This window comes from Aotus nancymaae, unplaced genomic scaffold (assembly GCF_030222135.1).
Source record: "Aotus nancymaae isolate 86718 unplaced genomic scaffold, 86718_ANA_hifiasm-v0.15.2.pri h1tg000028l, whole genome shotgun sequence".
NCBI lineage: Eukaryota > Metazoa > Chordata > Mammalia > Primates > Aotidae > Aotus > Aotus nancymaae.
In genome coordinates this window covers 6,666,309-6,683,549 of record NW_026988441.1, presented here as the reverse complement: position 1 = coordinate 6,683,549, position 17,241 = coordinate 6,666,309, and the positions used below count along the sequence as shown (strand labels likewise).

Sequence of the window (17,241 nt, the reverse complement as noted above, 5' to 3'; positions counted from 1 at the left end):
GAGAATCCACACCAAGGCCTCCGGAGGGTCCCCAGCTCAGAAGCTCCACCCGGACGCAAAGGTGCTGCAGGAACCCAGCGCTGGGTATCCCACCTCCCGGGACGGGGCCTGACTCCCCGGTCTGAGGGAGGAGGGGCTGGGGCCTGGACTCCAGAGTCTGAGGAAAGACGGGCTGGGGGTCTAGATTCCTGGGTGTGAAGGAGGGGCTGGGGGCCTGGACTCCTGGGTCTGAGAAAAAATGGTGTGGGGTCTGGGCTCCTGGGTCTGAGGGAGGAGGGGCTGAAGGTAGGGACCCCTAGGTCTGAGGGAGGAGGGGCTGGGGACCTGGACTCCTGGGTCTGAGGGAGGAGGGCTGGGAACCTGGACTCCTGGGTCTGAGGGAGGAGGGGCTGGGGCCCTGGATCCCTGTGTCTGAAGGAGGAGGGTCTGGGCCCTGGACTCCTGGGTCTGAGGGAGGAGGGGCTGGGGCCTGGATCCCTGTGTCTGAGGGAAGAGGGGCTGGGGCCTGGATCCCTGTGTCTGAGGGAAGAGGGGCTGGGGCCTGGATCCCTGTGTCTGAAGGAGGAGGGTCTGGGGCCTGGACTCCTGGGTCTGAGGGAGGAGGGTTTGAGGTCTGGACTTCTGGGTCTGAAGGAGGAGGGGGCTGGATTGTGGACTCCTGGATTCAGAGCCAGGCTGTGGTAACATGTTTTTGACATAAAGCAGTTTTATTCCAAGCAGAGATAAAGCGGAGCTCCGGCAGACCTGCCCCCTCAGCACCCACAGAAAGTCCCGCCACCCACCCCTTTCCCCAGCGGCTGTGGCTGCACTACCAGTCCCTCATTATTCAGCTCCTTGCCTCAGTTTCCCCACAGCTCCTGGGCACAGCATGCTTGGCAGCAACTCCTCATCTTCCCGCCACAGCTCCAGCTCGGGGCCCGAGCCGGCCTCTCCTCAGGAAGGCCTGACCCTCGGGAGCGGCGCCTGTGCTTTGTAGGATCTGCAGCTGGCGGACACTTCCAGCCCATTTTCTGGGCTGTGACACTGAGGTCCGGTGCAGGCAATGGGCTTGCCCAAGTCCTTTTTTTTTTTTTTTTGAGATGGAGTCTTGTTCTGTTGCCAAGGCTGGAGTGCAATAGTGTGATCTTGGCTCGCTGCAACCTCTGCCTCCCAGGTTCAAGCAATTCTCCCGTCTTGGCCTCCCAAGTATCTGGTATTACAGGTGTCCACCACCACCACGCCCGGCTAGTTTTTGTATTTAGGTTAGAGATGGGGTTTCACCATGTTGGTCAGGTTGGTCTTGAACTCCTGACCTCTGGTGATACACCTGCCTTCAGCCTCCTAAAGTGCTGGGATAACAGGAGTGAGCCACCTAACCAGGCTTTTTTTTTTTTAGGAGACAGTCCAAGCTGTGATGGAGTCTTGTTCTGTCGCCCAGGCTGGAGCACAATGGCATGATTTTGGCTCACTGCTCCCTCTACCTCCTGAGCTCAACCGACCCTCCCACCTCAGCCTCCCGAGTAGCTGGGACTACAGGCATGTGCCACCACACCCAGCTGATTTGTTTTATTTATTGTAGAGATGGGGTCTCACTGTCTTGCCCAGGCTGGTCCGCAACTCCTGGCCTCAAGCAACCCTCCCACCTCAGCCTTCTGAAATGCCGGGATCACAGGCATGCGCCGCCACGCCCAGCCGGTCCTAAGTTGCAGAACAAGGCAAGACCAACCCTCTGTTTACACCGAGGCCAGAAGCCTCATCCAAGGCAGGGCAGCACGGCAGGGGGCTCTGAGCTGACAGTCGTCTGGCTCTGCTCCTTGGGTGGGCCAGCAGATTTGGCTTGGACTCCTGGTCAGGGTGGCCCCCCAACTCCTGGCTGGGGGACCCAGTCTGAAGGCCTGATGCCTCTGGGCTCAGGAAGTTTCAATGTAGCATCGCCACCGAGCCGCCTTTGGGCTGGGGACATATAGCGGAGATGGCGGGTAGGGGGCAGGGGCAGGGCACTGCCCCAGGGCTGGGGCCATGGCAGCGGAAGTCGGGAGTCTGCCTCCCCCCGGGGGCCTCCTCCCGTGCCCCGCTGCCTCATCAGAGCCTTGGCTGGGGTGTCCTTGGAGCCCCAGGACTTCTTGAGCTGTGGAGGGAAAGAGAAGGAGGTGAGAGGAGGCTGGGGTAGGGACCTGGGGGCATCCCAGAGCCAGGGAAGGCAGGAGGTGAGGCAAGAGAGAAACAGGGAAAGTGACAGACAGCCGGGCGCAGTGGCTCCCACCTGTAATCCCAGCACTTTGGGAGGCAGAGGCGGGTGGATCACTTGAGGTCAGGAGTTTGAGACCAGCCTGGCCAATATGGTGAAACCCCATCTCTACTAAAAATAGAAAAATTAGCTGGGCGCGGTGGCGGGCACCTGTAATCCCAGCTACTTGGGTGGTTAAGACAGGAGAATCGCTTGAACCCGGAAGGCAGAGGTTGCAGTAGAATCAGTGGCAGTGAGTTGAGATCTCACCACTGCACTCCAGCCTGGGTGACAGAGCGAGACTCAGTCTCAAAAAACAAAACAAAAAAGAAAGTGAAAGAGAATGTGAGGTAGGTGGAAGGAGAGGATGAGGGAGGGAAGGGAGGGAAGAGAGGAGAGGGGGTGAGAGATGGAGGCTGGGTGTGATGGCTCATGCCTCTAATCCCAGCACTTTGGATTGCTTAAGCTCAGGAGTTCGAGACCAACCTGGGCAACACCGTGAGACCTCATCTCTATAAAAAATACAAAAATTAGCTGGGTGTGATAGATGCACCTGTAATCCTAGCTACTTGGGAGGCTGAGGTGGGAGGATCACTTGATTCCAGGAGGTTGAGGCTACAGTGAGCCGAGATCACGCCACTGCAATCTAGCCTGGAAGACAGAGTGAAACCCTGTCTCCAAAAAGAAAAGGTGAGAGGAGGAGGAAGGGGTAAGGGAGAAGGTGAGAGAGGAGAAAAAAAGGAGAGGCGGGAGGAAGGGAGCCAGGAAGGAGTGAGAGGAGACAGAGGGGGTGAAAGGGGAAGGAGGAGGGGAGGGGGCAGAGGCAGGAAGGCAGCGGGAGGAGGGATAGAAAGGATCGGGCTGCAGAGGAGGAGGCAGGCAAGGAGGACGGTGAAGGAAGCCAGAGAGGGAAGTGGGGAAGTGAGAGGGCAGGCCTGGGACCCCGCACAACCTACAGAGGGGACAGGGAGCTGGGTCCCCACCTCTGCAGCTGGGGAGGAACCGGAAGCACTGGCATCTGCCAGGGGGAGCAAATATTTGCCCAGGGAGGGGATGCTGGGTGAGGGCACTCAGAACCAGGTGGAGGTGAGGACCTTGCCCCTGCCCATCCCCCGTCTCCTCTCCAGCTAGGAGCCTTCCTTGCCTGGGATGGAGGGGGACAATTCTTGATTCCCAGGATATTTCAGAGCAAGATCTTACCTCAAAAAAAAAAAAAGAGAGAGAAGAAAAAGAATGTGTCCTTCCTGGCCTGGGATGAGGATGTCACAAAATAAATAAATTCCACTTCAGGAATTTATTTATTTATTAGATGGAGTCTTATTCTGTCGCCCAGACTGGAGTGCAATGGCATTATCTCAGCTCACTGCAACCTCCGCCTCCTGGGTTCAAGTGATTCTCCTGCCTCAGCCTCCTAAGTAGCTGGCATGACAGGCGCATGCCACCACGCCCAGCTAATTTCTGTATTTTTAGTAGAGACAGGGTTTCACTATGTTAGCCAGGCTGGTCTCCAACTCCTGACCTCATGATCCGCCCGCCTCAGCCTCCCATGGGATTACAGGCGTGAGCCACCATAACTGGCCTATTTATTGTTTATTATTATTACTATTTTGAGACAGTCTCACTCTGTTGCCAGGCTAGAGTGCAGTGGAACGATCTCGGCTCACTGCTACTGATTCTCCTGCCTTAGCCTCCCGAGTAGCTGGGACTGCAGGTGTGCCCACCACACCCAGCTAATCTTTCTGTATTTTTAGTAGAGACAGGGTTTCACCACCTTGGCCAGGCTGGTCTCGAACTCCCTGTTCCAGGAATGTATTATTGTATCATTACGGCTCTATTTCATTTAGCCATATGATTTCCTCCCCCAGCCAAACCCAGAATGCTCTACCCATTCCTAGATGAAGATACTGAGGTTCAGAGAAGTCAAGTCCTTGGCTTCCCCCCACCCCCTACCTAGTGTGTCATGCCAGGATTTGCACCCAGGGCTCTCCTGTCTCTGCCGCACACCACCCAGCACCACCTGCCCGGCACACAGTAGGGATGCAGGAAATGAACAAACGATGGCATTAGGAATCTAGAGCACAGGCCCTCAGAAAACGCCTCCTGCTCTGTGGCTTGGAGCAGGGTCCCCGGAGCCAGGCTACACAACCCTGGACAAACGCCCTCCCCTTTCTGGGCTCCATCTCTTCTGGCACCAGCCACAAAGTCTTACCTCATTGTCCCCATCACTGGAGCCAGACAGCTGGGACAGGCGGCTTAGGTCCCACAGGGAGCGGCTGGGCCGGGCCGGGGGACCGCTGGAGGTCCGGGCGCGCTGCATGCTCCTTAGGATGTCACTGAGTGCCGGCCCCGGGGCGGCAGGGGACACTCGGCAGGCGGCCAGGCGGTGGGCCAGCAGGTTGTCAGGCGGCGGAGGCGATGCGGGGGCCACAGAGCGGCGGCGGGACACGCGGTGCGGGCTGTGGCCCCGCTGCAGGCCCCCCATGACTGAGGGTCCCTGGGGGGGTGCAGGTGGGAGCGGCCAGGAGGTCGCATACAGTGTCCGGAACTCAAGGCTGAAGGAGTCGACGATTTCACCGGTCAGCAGGGTCACCAGGCCTCGGTGCAGGCGGGCGTCACTCCACGTGAAGCTGTGGGCCGGGGAGTGAGGGGTCAGGGTCTCCGTGACACCCCCGAAGGCCCAGCCCTGCCCCCACCCCCAGCCGGGTCCCAGGGGAGGCCGTAGGACCTCAGGCGAGTCCTGACCTCTCCAGCCTCAGCTTCCTGGTTTGTAGAATGGGGAGAACTGAAGTCCCTACCCCCGAGGGCTGGTGTGAAGACAGCCCAAGTTAAGACACTTGTATTATAATCATGGCTAGGCACGGTGGCTCACACTTTGGGAGGCTGAGGCAGGAGGGTTGCTCGAGCCCAGGAGTTTGACACCAGCCTGGGCAACATGGCGAGACCCTGTCTCTACAAAAAATCAAAAACAACAGCCAGGTGTGGTAGCAAACGCCTGCACTCCCAGCCACTTGGGAGACTGAGGTGGGAGGATCCCTTGAGCCTGGGAAAAAAAATTTTTTTTGAGAGTTTCTGCTGCCCAGGCTGGAGTACAATGGCACAATCTTGGCTCACTGCAACTTCCACCTCCTGAGTTCAAGTGAATCTCCTGCATCAGCCTCCTGAGTAGCTGGGATTGCAGGCGCCCGCCACCACGGCCAACTATTTTTTTGTATTTTTAGTAGAGACGAGATGTCACCACGTTGGCTAGGTTGGTCTCAAACTCCTGACCTCAGGTGATCCACCTACCTCAGCCTCCCAAAGTGCTGGGATTACAGGCATGAGCCACCGTGCCTGGCTGAGCCTGGGAGACTGAGGCTGCAGTAAGCCATGATCATACCACTGCATTTCAGCCTGGGCAACAGAGCAAGACCCTGTCCCAAAAAAAAAAAAAAAAAAAAAAAGCCAGGCACAATGGCTCATGCCTGTAATCCTGTAATCCCTGCACTTTGAGAGACTGAGGTAGATCACAAAATCAGGAGTTTGAGACCAGCCTGACCAACATGGTGAAAACCCTATCTCTACTAAAAATAGAGAAATTACCCGGGCATGGTGGTGCATGCTTATAATCCCAGCTACTCAGGAGGCTGAGGCAGGAGAATCACTTGAATTCAGGAGGTGGAGGTTGCAGTGAGCCAAGATCCCACTGCACTCCAGCCTGGGTAACAGAGTGAGACTCCATCTCAAAAAAAAAAAAAACAAAAAAAATACCTTATCTGGAATCCGACTGGAGTTTAAACCTGGGCTCTACCTGGTCCCCACTTAGGAACACCTCAGTGCTTCAGTTTTCTTCCTTGGAAAGAGATGGAATTCACTTCCAGACTCTCACAGGGATTGTTGTAAGACTTGGGCAGGCTACCCCTTGGATTGTGACACTCACTCCTCTCACCTGTGACCTCATCCCCAAAGCAGCCAGTAGGAACCCTGAGGGGTCTGTGAGGTCACTCATTCCATTCACAGACTTGTGAGTGGTGGCAGCAGCCACCACTCCCCTCTATCCCCAGGACCTAGAGGGACGCAGAGCATCGGGAACGGAGGACAGTCCAGGCACTGACTCTCGGAGGCCAGGACCAAGACCCAAGTCCTGTGGGCAGGAGGCGTTCTGGGAGGTCCGGGAAGCCTGCGGCCTGGCTGGGGCAGTGTCAACGTCACCAGGCCACCATGGTCCTGGGCTGGCTGCTGCTTCTGGTGATGGCTCTGACCCCAGGCACAACGGGTGTCAAGGACTGCATCTTCTGTGAGCTAACCGACTCCACGCAGTGTCCCGGCACCCCCATGAGCTGTGGTGATGATGAGGACTGCTTCATGGGCCACGGGGTCGCCCCAGGCACCAGTCCAGTCATCAACAAAGGCTGCGTGCAAGCCACCAGCTGCGGCCGTGAGGAACCCGTCAGCTACAAGGGCGTCACCTACAGCCTCACCACCACCTGCTGCGCTGGCCGCCTGTGCAACAGAGCCCCAGGCCCTGCCAGCAGCCAGACTGCAGGGGCCACCACCAGCCTGGCACTGGGGCTGGGCATGCTGCTTCCTCCACGTTTGCTGTGACCAACAGGGAGGACAGGGCCTGGGGCTGGTCCCCTAGATCCGCCGCCCCCCATGTCCCCATCTCCTTCACCCACGAAATGGCCAGAGAGGCCATCCCTTCCAAGGCTGTCCACCAGGAGCCCGGTGCTCTGAGAATCACCCCCAGGCCTGATTGAGTGGCAGGGGAGCTCGGCCTGTGGGTCTGATGGTACTACTCTATTTCACTGGTTCCAAGAGGCAGAGCTTCTCACATTTCAATCAGTATGCTTCTTTCCATTGATAGCACCTTAGAGTCCATGAAATACGGTAAAAGATATATACATATATCTCATAATAAATGACAGCTGATGTTTATGGAGCATTCTCTTCTTTTTCTTTTTTTTTTCTTTTTTTTTTTTTTTTGGTACGATAAGGTCCATCTATGTTGCCCAGGCTGGTCTCGGATTCCTGGGCTCAGTTGATCCTCCCACCTCAGCCTCCCAAAGTGTTGGGATTACAGGTGTGAGCCACGGCACATGGCCAAGCCTGTCTTATGTCACATGCCACTGAATCCTCACGCAAAGCTGGGAAGGTCAGCACTCTTCCAAGCATCCCAGTCTCAATTCCACTGGTTCTCGAAATGTGGTCCCTGGACCAGAAACAGCAGCAGCAGCAAGTGGGAACTCACTGAAAATGCAGATTCTCAGGCCCTGTTCTAGGCACGATGAACGGGAGTGGGCATGGGAGTGTGTTATTTTCTCTCCTTCCTTCCTCCCTCGTCCCTCCCTTCCTCCCTCCCTCCCTCCCTTCCTTTCTCTTGAAACAGTTTACTCTGCTGCCCAGGCTGGAGTGCAGTGGTGCAATCTTGGCTCACTGCAGCCTCTACCTCCCGGGCTCAAGCGATCCTCCCACCTCAGCCTCCCGAGTAGCTGGGAATACAAGTGCGCACCACCACGCCTGACTAATTTGTATTTAATTCTTATAGAGACGGGGGTCCTGCCGTGTCACCCAGGCTGGTCTTGAGGTCCTGGGCTCAAGCGATCCTCCCACCTCAGCCTTCCAAAGTGCAGGCATGAGCTACCGTGCCTGACCTTCTTCCTTTTTCTTTCTCCTTTTCCATTTCCTGAATTATCTGCTACAAAAGCTGTGTTTAACAAGCGCTCCCAGGGATCGTGGTGCACGCACAAGGTTGAAAGCCACTGATCCTGAGCATAGCTCTCAGCTGGGCACTTGCGCTCCCCAGCAGGCATCTGTGCCTTCTGAAGAGGTTTTCAGTTGCTCTAATTGGCAGGGAGCACGGCAGGTGTGGGGCGTGTGATGCTACTGCCCTCTGCTGGGCTGAGGCTGAAGATGCCGAGCAATCTCCCACAATGCACCCAGCAGCCCCGCAATAAAGACTCAGCCAGCCCAAGCGTGGGTGCTAGCCCTGTTAAGGGACCTGGTTCCAGAGGCTCTAACCCTATCAGCCCTTGATGTAGGGGGGAAACCAAGGCACAGATGGGTGAAGCAAGTTGCCTGAGGCCACACAGCGAGGAACTGACAGAGTTAGAATTTGAAAAGTCTGATCCCGGAGGTCACACGCCTCTCCTCCCACACTGTGCTGTGACCCTATGAGGTAGGTGCTGGTATTACTTGGAGTTTGTTTTTGTGTGTTTTTTTGCGACTGAATCTCACTCTGTCTCCCAGGCTGGAGTGCACTGGCATGATCTTGGCTCACTGCAGCCTCTGTCTCCTGGGTTCAAGTGATTCTCCTGCCTCAACCTCCCAAGTAGCTGGGGAGATGGGGGTGTCACCATGTTGGCTAGGCTGGTCTTGAACTCCTGTCCTCAGCTGATCCGCCTGCCTTGGCCTCTTAAAGTGCTGGGATTACAGGCATGAGCCACCATGCAGGGCCATTTTTTTTTTTTTTTTTTGAGATGGAGTTTCGCTCTTGTCACGCAGGCTAGAGTGCAGTGGCGCAATCTCAGCTCACTGCAACCTTCATCTCCCGTATTAAAGCAATTCTGCCTCAGCCTCCTGAGTAGCTGGGATTACAGGCACCCACCACCACACCTGGCTAATTTTTGTATTTTTAGTAGAGATGGGGTTTCACCATATTGACCAGGCTGGTCTCAAACTCCTGACCTCGTGACCCACCCACCTTGGCCTCCCAAAGTGCTGGGATTACAGGCGTGAGCCACCGCACCTGGCCTAGGTGGAGTTGTTTACCAAAGGCAGAGCTTAGATCCCAATCCAGGTGCTCCTGATTTTGAACAAACCCCACCCCCAAACCTTGCCCAGTTTTCCAAATAAGAAAACACAGGGTCAAAGAGAAACAGACTTACCCAAGGCCACTAGACGGGTCAGCACCAGGGCCGGCCCCGGCACCCACCTCCTCCCCAGGGAAGGGTCTTTCGCCCCCATTATACAGGTAAGAAAAGAGAGGCCTGGGCAAGGGCTGCCAGCTGTCCTCTGAAACACGGAGGGAGAGTGTGGTTACAGGACGCTGGGAGGTGGGGGGCGGGGTGGGGGCTATACCTGTAGGATCCTGAGATGACCCTCTCGCCGTCCAGCAGCACAAACTTCTCCCGCATGGCGCCGCTCACCTGCCGTCGCCAGCGGCTCTGGAAGCTGCAGCCCCGCACGACGCGGATGTCCACGTTCTGTTGGTGTGGGGAGTGGAGGGCGCACCCTTGCTGAGGCCTACCCCATGGATTCAGGGTCCCTCCAGGCTGGTTCTACCAGACAGAAGTATCTGTCCAAGGCTGGGCGCGGTGGCTCATGCTTGTAATGCCAGCACTTTGGGAGGCAGCGGTGGGTGGATCACCTGAGGTCAGGAGTTCGAGACCAGCCTGGCCAACATGGCGAAATCCCATCTCTACTAAAATTACAAAAATTAGCTGGGCGTGGTGGCGCGTGCCTGTAATCCCAGCTGCTGTGGAATCTGAGGCAGGAGAATCATTTGAACCCAGAAGGCAGAGGTTGCAGCGAGCTGAGATCCTGGGCGACAGGGCAAGACTCTATCTCTCTCTCCCCCCACCAAAAAAGAAGTAGTATCTGTCTCAGCTTCTTCAGAGCCACTGATATCGACCCTCAGGCGTTTCTTGGGGATACCCCAAACTCAGTGACTCAAGACCCCTTGGGAATGCCCACTCCTACTTTCCCACTGCCGTGGGTCAGATCCACGGCCCCTGCTAGCATCCATCTCAATGGCCTGGGGCTCCATGGAAGGGTCTCCCCTCACCACCCCCAAGCCAGGGGAATGGGGACTTACTGGTCCCCCTGTCCCAACCCCTACCTCTGTGGCCCAGGGGTTCACCCCGAGCTGCTGGGCCAGTGCCAGGAAGGCAGGCAGCTGCTGGTGGTCCAGGAGCAGGTAGACAGGTACCCATCGGCGCGTGGCGGCGTCCACCAAGTCCAAAAGCAGGTCTGGGTCAGTGAAGACGTCCATGACCACCGCCACCAGCTGAGGGTGGAGGAGGGGAGGTGGAAATGTGAACGGAGCCTGGCTGGGGGAGGGGAGGTGGATGTGTGAACGGAGCCTGGCTGGGGGAGGGCAGGTGGATGTGTGAACGGAGCCTGGCTGGGGGAAGGCAGGTGGATGTGTGAACGGAGCCTGGCTTGGGGGTGGGAGAGAGGTGGATGTGTGAATGGACCCTGGCTGGGGGAGGGGAAGTGGATGTGTGAACGGAGGCCGGCTGGGGGACAGTCAGAGGCATGGGAAGCCTGATGTCCGGGACCTGGGAGTAAAGTGCTCTGAGGGCTGGGAGTTCCACATTCACAGGGGCTAAGGGGAGACCCCAGACATACACTGCTGTTCAAATAGCACCTACATGCGAATGAGCAAAACGCTGCCCCTCCACAAGAACCCCAGCCCCTCCTTGAGATTCCCGGCCCCTAAATGCTGGAAAACTGTCATCGCACATCACGTTTGCTTGGTTTTTGTTTGTTGGTTGCTTTTTGTTTCTTTGAGACGGAGTCTCGCTCTGTTGCTAGGACTGGAGTACAGTGGCACGATCTCGGCTCACCGCAACCTCTGCCTCCCGGGTTCAAGCCATTCTCCTGCCTCAGCCTCCCGAGTAGCTGGGACTACAGGCACACACCATACCTGTAATCTAATTTTTATATTTTTAGTGGAGATGGGGTTTCTTTATGTTGGCCGGGATGGTCTCGAACTCCTGACCTCAGGTGATCCACCCACCTCTCCCTTCCAAAGTGCTTGGATTACAGGCATGAACCACCATGAGGGGCCCTATTTCTGAGAGTAAGGATGAGGTCTGGGGAAGTAGGCACCTGAGTCCTCGGGCTGGAAGGTGTGGATTCCTGGGTCCTTTGGGGTAGGGGTGTAAAGTTGGAAGTCCTGGGAGGACAAGGGAGCGACGCCTGGGTCCCCATTCTGGGGCTGGAATATGAGGACATCCTGGCCTGGGGAATGGACACCGAGTCCCCACAACACCCACCTTGTGAGCAGCCTGGATCTCCTGCCGCACCAGCTCCTTGAGGGGTGGCTTGCCCTCTCCAGGGGGCTGTGTGTACAGCTGCGCCCGGGTGATGCCCTTCCACGCAGAGTCCACTGGCCAGCCCAGCCGGAGGACGGGCGCCGGCTGCTCCGACTGCCCAGGCCAGTAGCTCAGGCTGCTTGCGTCCCCATCGGCGGTGGTGGCTCCCTCTACCGTCCCGCCGGGCTCCTGCCTGGCCACTGTCCAGTCTTCAGCTGCTGCTGCCAAGCCCTGGACCTCATCCGCACTGAGGAAGGGCTGCAGCTCCTCGCGACGCATGCAGGCCTGGAACGCCTCCGCGCCCTTGCTCAGTAGAGCCTCCAGGGCCAGCCGCTGGCCCTCAGAATATAGGAAGCTGGAGCTGGCCTCAGTCAGGGGCAGCACCCCGGGACCGGAGTCCACTTCTTCCAGGGCCGCCAGCTGGGAGGCCGCCATCGGGGTCACTCGGGTGGGAGGACTGACTGTGAGAGACTGGGTCCCCAGGGGTCTGGCTGTCTTTAGGGACTGTGACCATCTGGGGGTTCTGATAGGCAGACCCTATGTGGTCATCCAAGGCCTCCAGAGGGGCCCCGCAGATGTCCAAATGGCTCCCAGCAGCAGGCCCTCCCTCACTGTCCTGACAATCACACTGTCCAAATAAGCGACTACCCAACGTGTCAGGCCACTCAGACCCGCCACCTGCCTGCATCCAGCCAGCACCATCCCTGGCTGGCCCTCCGTAACCTTCCCGCCAGCCGTCTCTGCGGGTCAGGCTGACCTCCTGACACCATCCCCAACTGTGTGACCCATCAGCTGGCCATCTCTGGAGCCACACGACAGCCTCCAACCCACCGGTCACACAGAGCCCCACCAGACCCTTCAGCTGTCCTGAATTTGGTCAGGCTGACCAGCTGATCATCTTCAGGCAACAGGCTGTCTGCCTGTCTCCAACCACCCAAAGGTCCTTACATAAAGGCATGGCAGGCTGCCTGCCTGCCCCCCGCCAAGAGCACGACTGACTGTCCTTCCACTGTCTGGCAAACACCAATGGCTTCCGACTGACAGTCCCCGTATCAGACCGCCTGGTGGAGCATCTGTCTCCGGCTGAATCAGTGGGCCCCGTGAATTTCTCCTGCTCACCAGCTCTCACCCGCAGACCAGCCAAGACGCCTCCCCATTGGACCTGCTTGCTCAACTTTGGAGAAATGCCAGAGTCTCGGCAAACCCTTCCCTACCCTGTCAACGGGGGACCCTGCTCCCGGGACCCTCAAGTCTCCCTCCGGCTGCTGCAGTGGAGGGTGACGTGTGCTACAGGGGTCTCCATGACTGTGGGACGCGTCTGTGATCTCGGCTGCCCATCTAGGTTTGAGGGCCGCCTAAGCAGCCACCGTCCTCTGATCTGTGGAGAGCCCTGACCAAGCTGTCCCCAGCCTGGTTTCCACCTAAATCCTGTCTCCCCCCGCCAGCTGCCCGGCCGCTTCTTCCTGGACGGGGACCACTCTCTTATATCTTATCTTGCCCTGTCTCTCTCCCAAGCCCCAGTGGCCTCCTTGAGTCTCCTGACCCAACCTCGAGGACCCTGAACCCTTGATCCCTGCAAACCAGCAGCCTGTCATTCCAACCCCAGCAACCCAGGTGGCTGCTTCCTCCAGACCGCAGCAGGGAGCTGCAAAGAGAAGGAAGGAGTCAAGCCCGACCAGCCTCCCTGCCCCACCCCCATCCATCCCCCTAGCCGGGGGCCGTCCACACCGGCGAGAGCCCGGCTCCAGGGCCTCCCTCCCAACGCTTGCCTTTCCCGAGGACATGGGCTGTAGCTCACCGGCTTCTCCTTCTACGGTGCTTCCTGGCCTCTGGACTCAGCCCGAAATCCAGGGAGCCCGGCCCCTTGAGCAAACACAGGAGGGCCCCCACGGGAGGTCCGGGGGTGTGGCTCAGACTTCTTTTACTTACGGAGTGCTGGCTCACTGCTCACGGGGAGGGGGTGGCGTGATTGGCCCTTCAGACTCCAGCTTCCAGGTGTTGGGGGGAGGAGTTGGGAGTGCCTCACCTGTTCCCAGGAAGCCCCTCCCTCCCCGAAGCCCTGCCTGCACCCCAAACTTCCTGGTCCACACCCCACCCACCATCCCAACACCAAGGAGGGGCAGGTGTGGCCGATCCGAGGAAGCCGACACCTGCCACCTGGCTGTTGGGAAGGAGGCAGGGAGCTTCTGGGGTGGTGGGGGCAGGAGGGCTGGGCCCCTCCCCGAAGCTGGTCTTCATTGGCACGGCTTCCCGGTCCCCAAACCAAATGCATTCTCACCCGCCGGCGCCAATCCCCAACCCATCCCCCAATAACACACACACAGGACTATTCCCATCCAAAATCTTTTTATTAAGAGGGTAGGATCCAGGGTTAGTTTTTGTAGCCTCGGCTGGCCCGTCGGCCTCTGGCGCGCTCGAACTTCCGGCCCTTGGAGCGGACGTAGGGTCTGTGGGGAGAGGAGGGAGTGAGAGGGGAGGCCATTGTGGAGTGGCAAACGAACCCCACAAGCACGTCACATTCAGCCCCAGGAGGGTCAGTGGCAGCGCCTGCCCCGCCACCTGGGTGGTCCTCAGCCTGGGCAGCAGAGGTCAGCAAACCACAGGCTCCCCCAGGAGATGCCTGCTCGGGCCTGGAAAACACAGCTCTGAGCCCGTGTTTGAAGGGAAAAACCGACAGAGTTCCAGAAGGCCTGGGGCTGGCTGAGTCTGGGGGCCCAATACTTACTTGGTGTGGCTGTGCGGAGTTCCTGGGGCCTTGCCAAAATGCCGGTACACCTCTCGGCCCTTGCGAGGACCTAGGGAGGGGAAAGGAGAACTGGCTGAGACTTGGATCTGGCGCCCAGCTTCTGCTATTCCAGACCCAGGAGGGTGAAGGCTGCCAGCAGTCACACAGCTCACTCGACCTCACCGCCTACGCATCACTCACCAGAGAGCAGGACAGTCCCGCAGCCCTTGGGGGAGTCCAGGGCCAGCTGGTCGAAAGTGAGGATCTTGCCCCCCGCCTTGAGGATACGGCTGCGGGCCCGGCTGGTCACACGCAGCGCACACACCTGGTGGAGAGGACAAGGATGGCCCCTGCGTGGTCACCCAGGGGCTGCCGGGACTCACCCTCCGTCCACTGCCTCGGCGTAGCGGAGCCCTGATAACCCACACCATCAGTGATTACCCAGAGCACCCAGGCTGACAACAGCTGTTCTCAATACCATCTCTAGAAACTTTTCACACCACACCCCTGGTGTTACGCTAGGCATAACAGCAAGGAAACTGGGGCAAAAAGAATACCTGTTCAGAGGTGACAATGGAGTCCAGACTTGTCCCAGGCTGTTGGGCTCTAGGGGCCACCACTACGAGTTTACAACTTGCCCCAGAAGAAGCTTGCCCAGGGGACCTCACCACCAACAACGCCAGAGACAACCCACAGCCATCCCCAAAGCCACTCAGATGGGCAGGATGCTTGTGACCAGAGGTGGCAAGACTGAGGATGGACCAGCACAGCACAGCGAGGATTTGATGGGTCTGCCCCTGCCCCCGACCCCCCACCAGCTCACCTTCAGTTTAGGCACCTCCTGAACCCGCACGTCATCCGTTATGGTCCCCACAACCACGGCCGTTTTGTTTTCCCGGCCAGGAAGCTTCATCTTCCGGATCTGGGGGTGAGGAGGATGCACATCCTGAGTCCATCTGGTGTTGACATCCGGCCCCGCTGCAGGCATCCTGGACCACGGCAGCTGTGCCCTCTAACGGGACCTCCCACTCCACTCACCCCACACCTCTCAAACCCCACAGGCCTCCTCTCGGGGTCCAGCTGGGAAATCTCCAGGTAAAATGCAGACTGTTCAAGAGGGCCTCCCTTGGCAGGGCTTTTGACATAAAACTCAGTTATGACTTGGAGCCTCGGGAAAATGTCCTAAAGCCACCAAGACACCTCTGCCTCACAATGAGAAGGAGAGGAGGCCCAGGAGCCTCGCCAGCTGCCCATGGACATCAGTGGCTGGCTGAGACAAAGCCGTGATGCCCAGGTTGCTCCTGCAGAGCTCCCATCCCTGCCTCCCTTCCAGACAGACAAGACCCCGTGGCTCCCAGGTCCGCCGTGCTCTCCGGACCAGCCACTCACCATCCGGGAAAGGGACAGAGGTGGCCGGTTGGTGCGACTCATAAACAACCTCTTCAGCACAACCTGGTTAAATGTGGAGTTGGTTCGCCTGGCCAGAAACCTGTACAGCTGGAGGAAGGGAAGAGAGTGAGAAGCGGGGACAGCCTTCCAGCGAAGGGGCAAACATACGATGATCCGGACTAAAAAAATCTTTATCCCTTCCCCCAACCCACTGACCTAGTGGGAGAGAGCTGGCCGAGGACCTAGAAAATCCCTGCTCCATTCTGAAGCTCTACACAGCCTAGAGGCCGAAAATACAAGCGCTGGAGGCCCTGGGACAAAATGCAAGCCCACCCGGCAGGCCCCTGCGAGGAGCCTAGTGCCAGCAATAGAAGAGAGGATCTGAAAGTCACAGACCTGGGGTGACCCTCCCCAAAAGACCTCAGGGCCCAAGCTCACCTTGACCAACAGCCTCAGGTAGATATCCTGGCTCTTGGGCTCCTTGCGCCGAACCTTTCGGTCCTTGTTGTGACGGATGTCAACTCCCTACGGGAGTGAAGCAGCAACCATGGACCCATTATTATTATTTCTGGCCAATTATTACTTATTTCTGAAATTGAGAGCTGGGTCCCAAGCCCAGTTCTGGACCCACCAGCTCAAATCCCAGGCCCACCACCAGGAGACTTCTGGGCTGTCACCAACCCCTCTGTAAAAAGGGGGTTATTACAAAGCCTTCAGCCCATGGCACACAGAACTTTGAAATATCTTAACATAGCAGTCATATTAACTTAATACAAAAACCTTAATTCTTTACAACTTGTATTTTGCAACAATGTTAAGTTCTCAAAACTGGGTCCCATACCTGGAGGATGACCAAAAATATAAAACCGATGGCAGTAATGATGGAAAAGAATCATTCTTCAGAACTTCATAATACTACTAGAACGACCTCTCCTACAGTATCAATCCAACAACCCTTACCAAGTAGTGTTCTTTTAAAAATTGTTTTTAAAGTGGAGACAGGGTCTCACTATACCGGCCATGCTGGGCAGGGAATCCTCCCGCCTCGGTCTCCTAAAGTGCCAGGATTACAGGCGTGAGCCACGCACCAGGTTCCTACCTCATTGCTGCCTTTCTGAGTAATTTAAGTTTTTCAGACTGTGTTAGCAACTATTAAGAACTATTTAAGTATTAATAGCTCCACTTTTTCAGCATTTCCTGTGTTTAAGACCCCGTAATGAGAATTTCCTATGGATTATTTCTTCCCAAATTCACAAACTTATCAGATAGAATAACTGTGTACGCAATGAACAGTCAGACACTGGGGAAAAGGCTCACAAAGCATCATCACAAGGTGGGAAAGGACCCGAGACTCAGAGGTCCGCCTATTCCCAAAATCCAGTTATTTGACCACGGATCCTCCCACCCGCCGCGGGCCCCACAGAACCCAACTTTTCATACTAGGAAGTGACAGGTCCGGATAGAGGCGGCAAAGCCAAGTAACTAAGAGTGGCTGCGGGGCCAGCCACCTGGGTCGGAATCCTGGCTCCACCACTTCCTGGCTTTGTGACCCCAGTCATATCAGCCTCCTAGTACCTCGAGTTGGTCATCTACTCAATGAGGGCGGTAGGCTATGACTCTGACCCATCCCTGCTCTCCTGGCCCCCAGAGCAGGCCCCCAGTCTCGGGAGTTGCCCCCTCCGGGCAGCTGCAGAGCCCCTGCAGCCCTCCAGCACACCCCTAGCCCGAGACCGCAGCGGATGGCAGCAGATTGTACAGCCCCGAACGCCGCAAAGCGCACTCACCATGATGGCGCCTTCTGCTCGGTCCGGTCCGGAAAGAGAGTACGGCTCCGGAGTGGGCGGGGAAAGCCTCCAGCGAGTGGCGCCGTCGTGACGTCACATAGGTGCGACGCGGCGCTCTAC

The 17,241-nt window shown here is 57.5% G+C and overlaps 3 protein-coding genes across 4 annotated transcripts; 1 reads left to right on the top strand and 2 right to left on the bottom strand.

Moving 5' to 3' along the window:
* Positions 1-660: 660 nt before the first annotated feature.
* Positions 661-13,054, bottom strand: FAM83E (family with sequence similarity 83 member E). 2 transcript variants are annotated; one of them, XM_012460060.2, is made up of 6 exons: positions 13,022-13,054; positions 11,185-12,868; positions 10,023-10,190; positions 9,263-9,387; positions 4,416-4,833; positions 661-2,107 (listed from the first exon to the last, which is right to left on the bottom strand). In XM_012460060.2, exons 2-6 carry the CDS (start codon positions 11,656-11,658, stop codon positions 1,829-1,831), a joined length of 1,464 nt encoding a protein of 487 aa, XP_012315483.2. In that variant the 5' UTR covers positions 11,659-12,868; positions 13,022-13,054; the 3' UTR covers positions 661-1,828. The 2 variants fall into 2 exon arrangements, with proteins under 2 accessions (XP_012315483.2, XP_064237148.1); XM_064381078.1 differs by having other exon boundaries at positions 12,993-13,036.
* SPACA4 (sperm acrosome associated 4) lies at positions 6,404-6,886 on the top strand. Its single transcript, XM_012460066.2, has one exon. It carries the CDS (start codon positions 6,404-6,406, stop codon positions 6,785-6,787), a length of 384 nt encoding a protein of 127 aa, XP_012315489.2. The 3' UTR covers positions 6,788-6,886.
* A 498-nt stretch (positions 13,055-13,552) lies between the features above and the next one.
* RPL18 (ribosomal protein L18) lies at positions 13,553-17,213 on the bottom strand. The gene is made up of 7 exons (XM_012460153.3): positions 17,122-17,213; positions 15,776-15,862; positions 15,338-15,445; positions 14,772-14,870; positions 14,150-14,273; positions 13,949-14,018; positions 13,553-13,670 (listed from the first exon to the last, which is right to left on the bottom strand). The coding sequence occupies exons 1-7, from the start codon at positions 17,122-17,124 to the stop codon at positions 13,595-13,597; spliced, it is 567 nt and encodes a 188-aa protein (XP_012315576.1). The 5' UTR covers positions 17,125-17,213; the 3' UTR covers positions 13,553-13,594.
* Between the last annotated feature and the right edge of the window lie 28 nt (positions 17,214-17,241).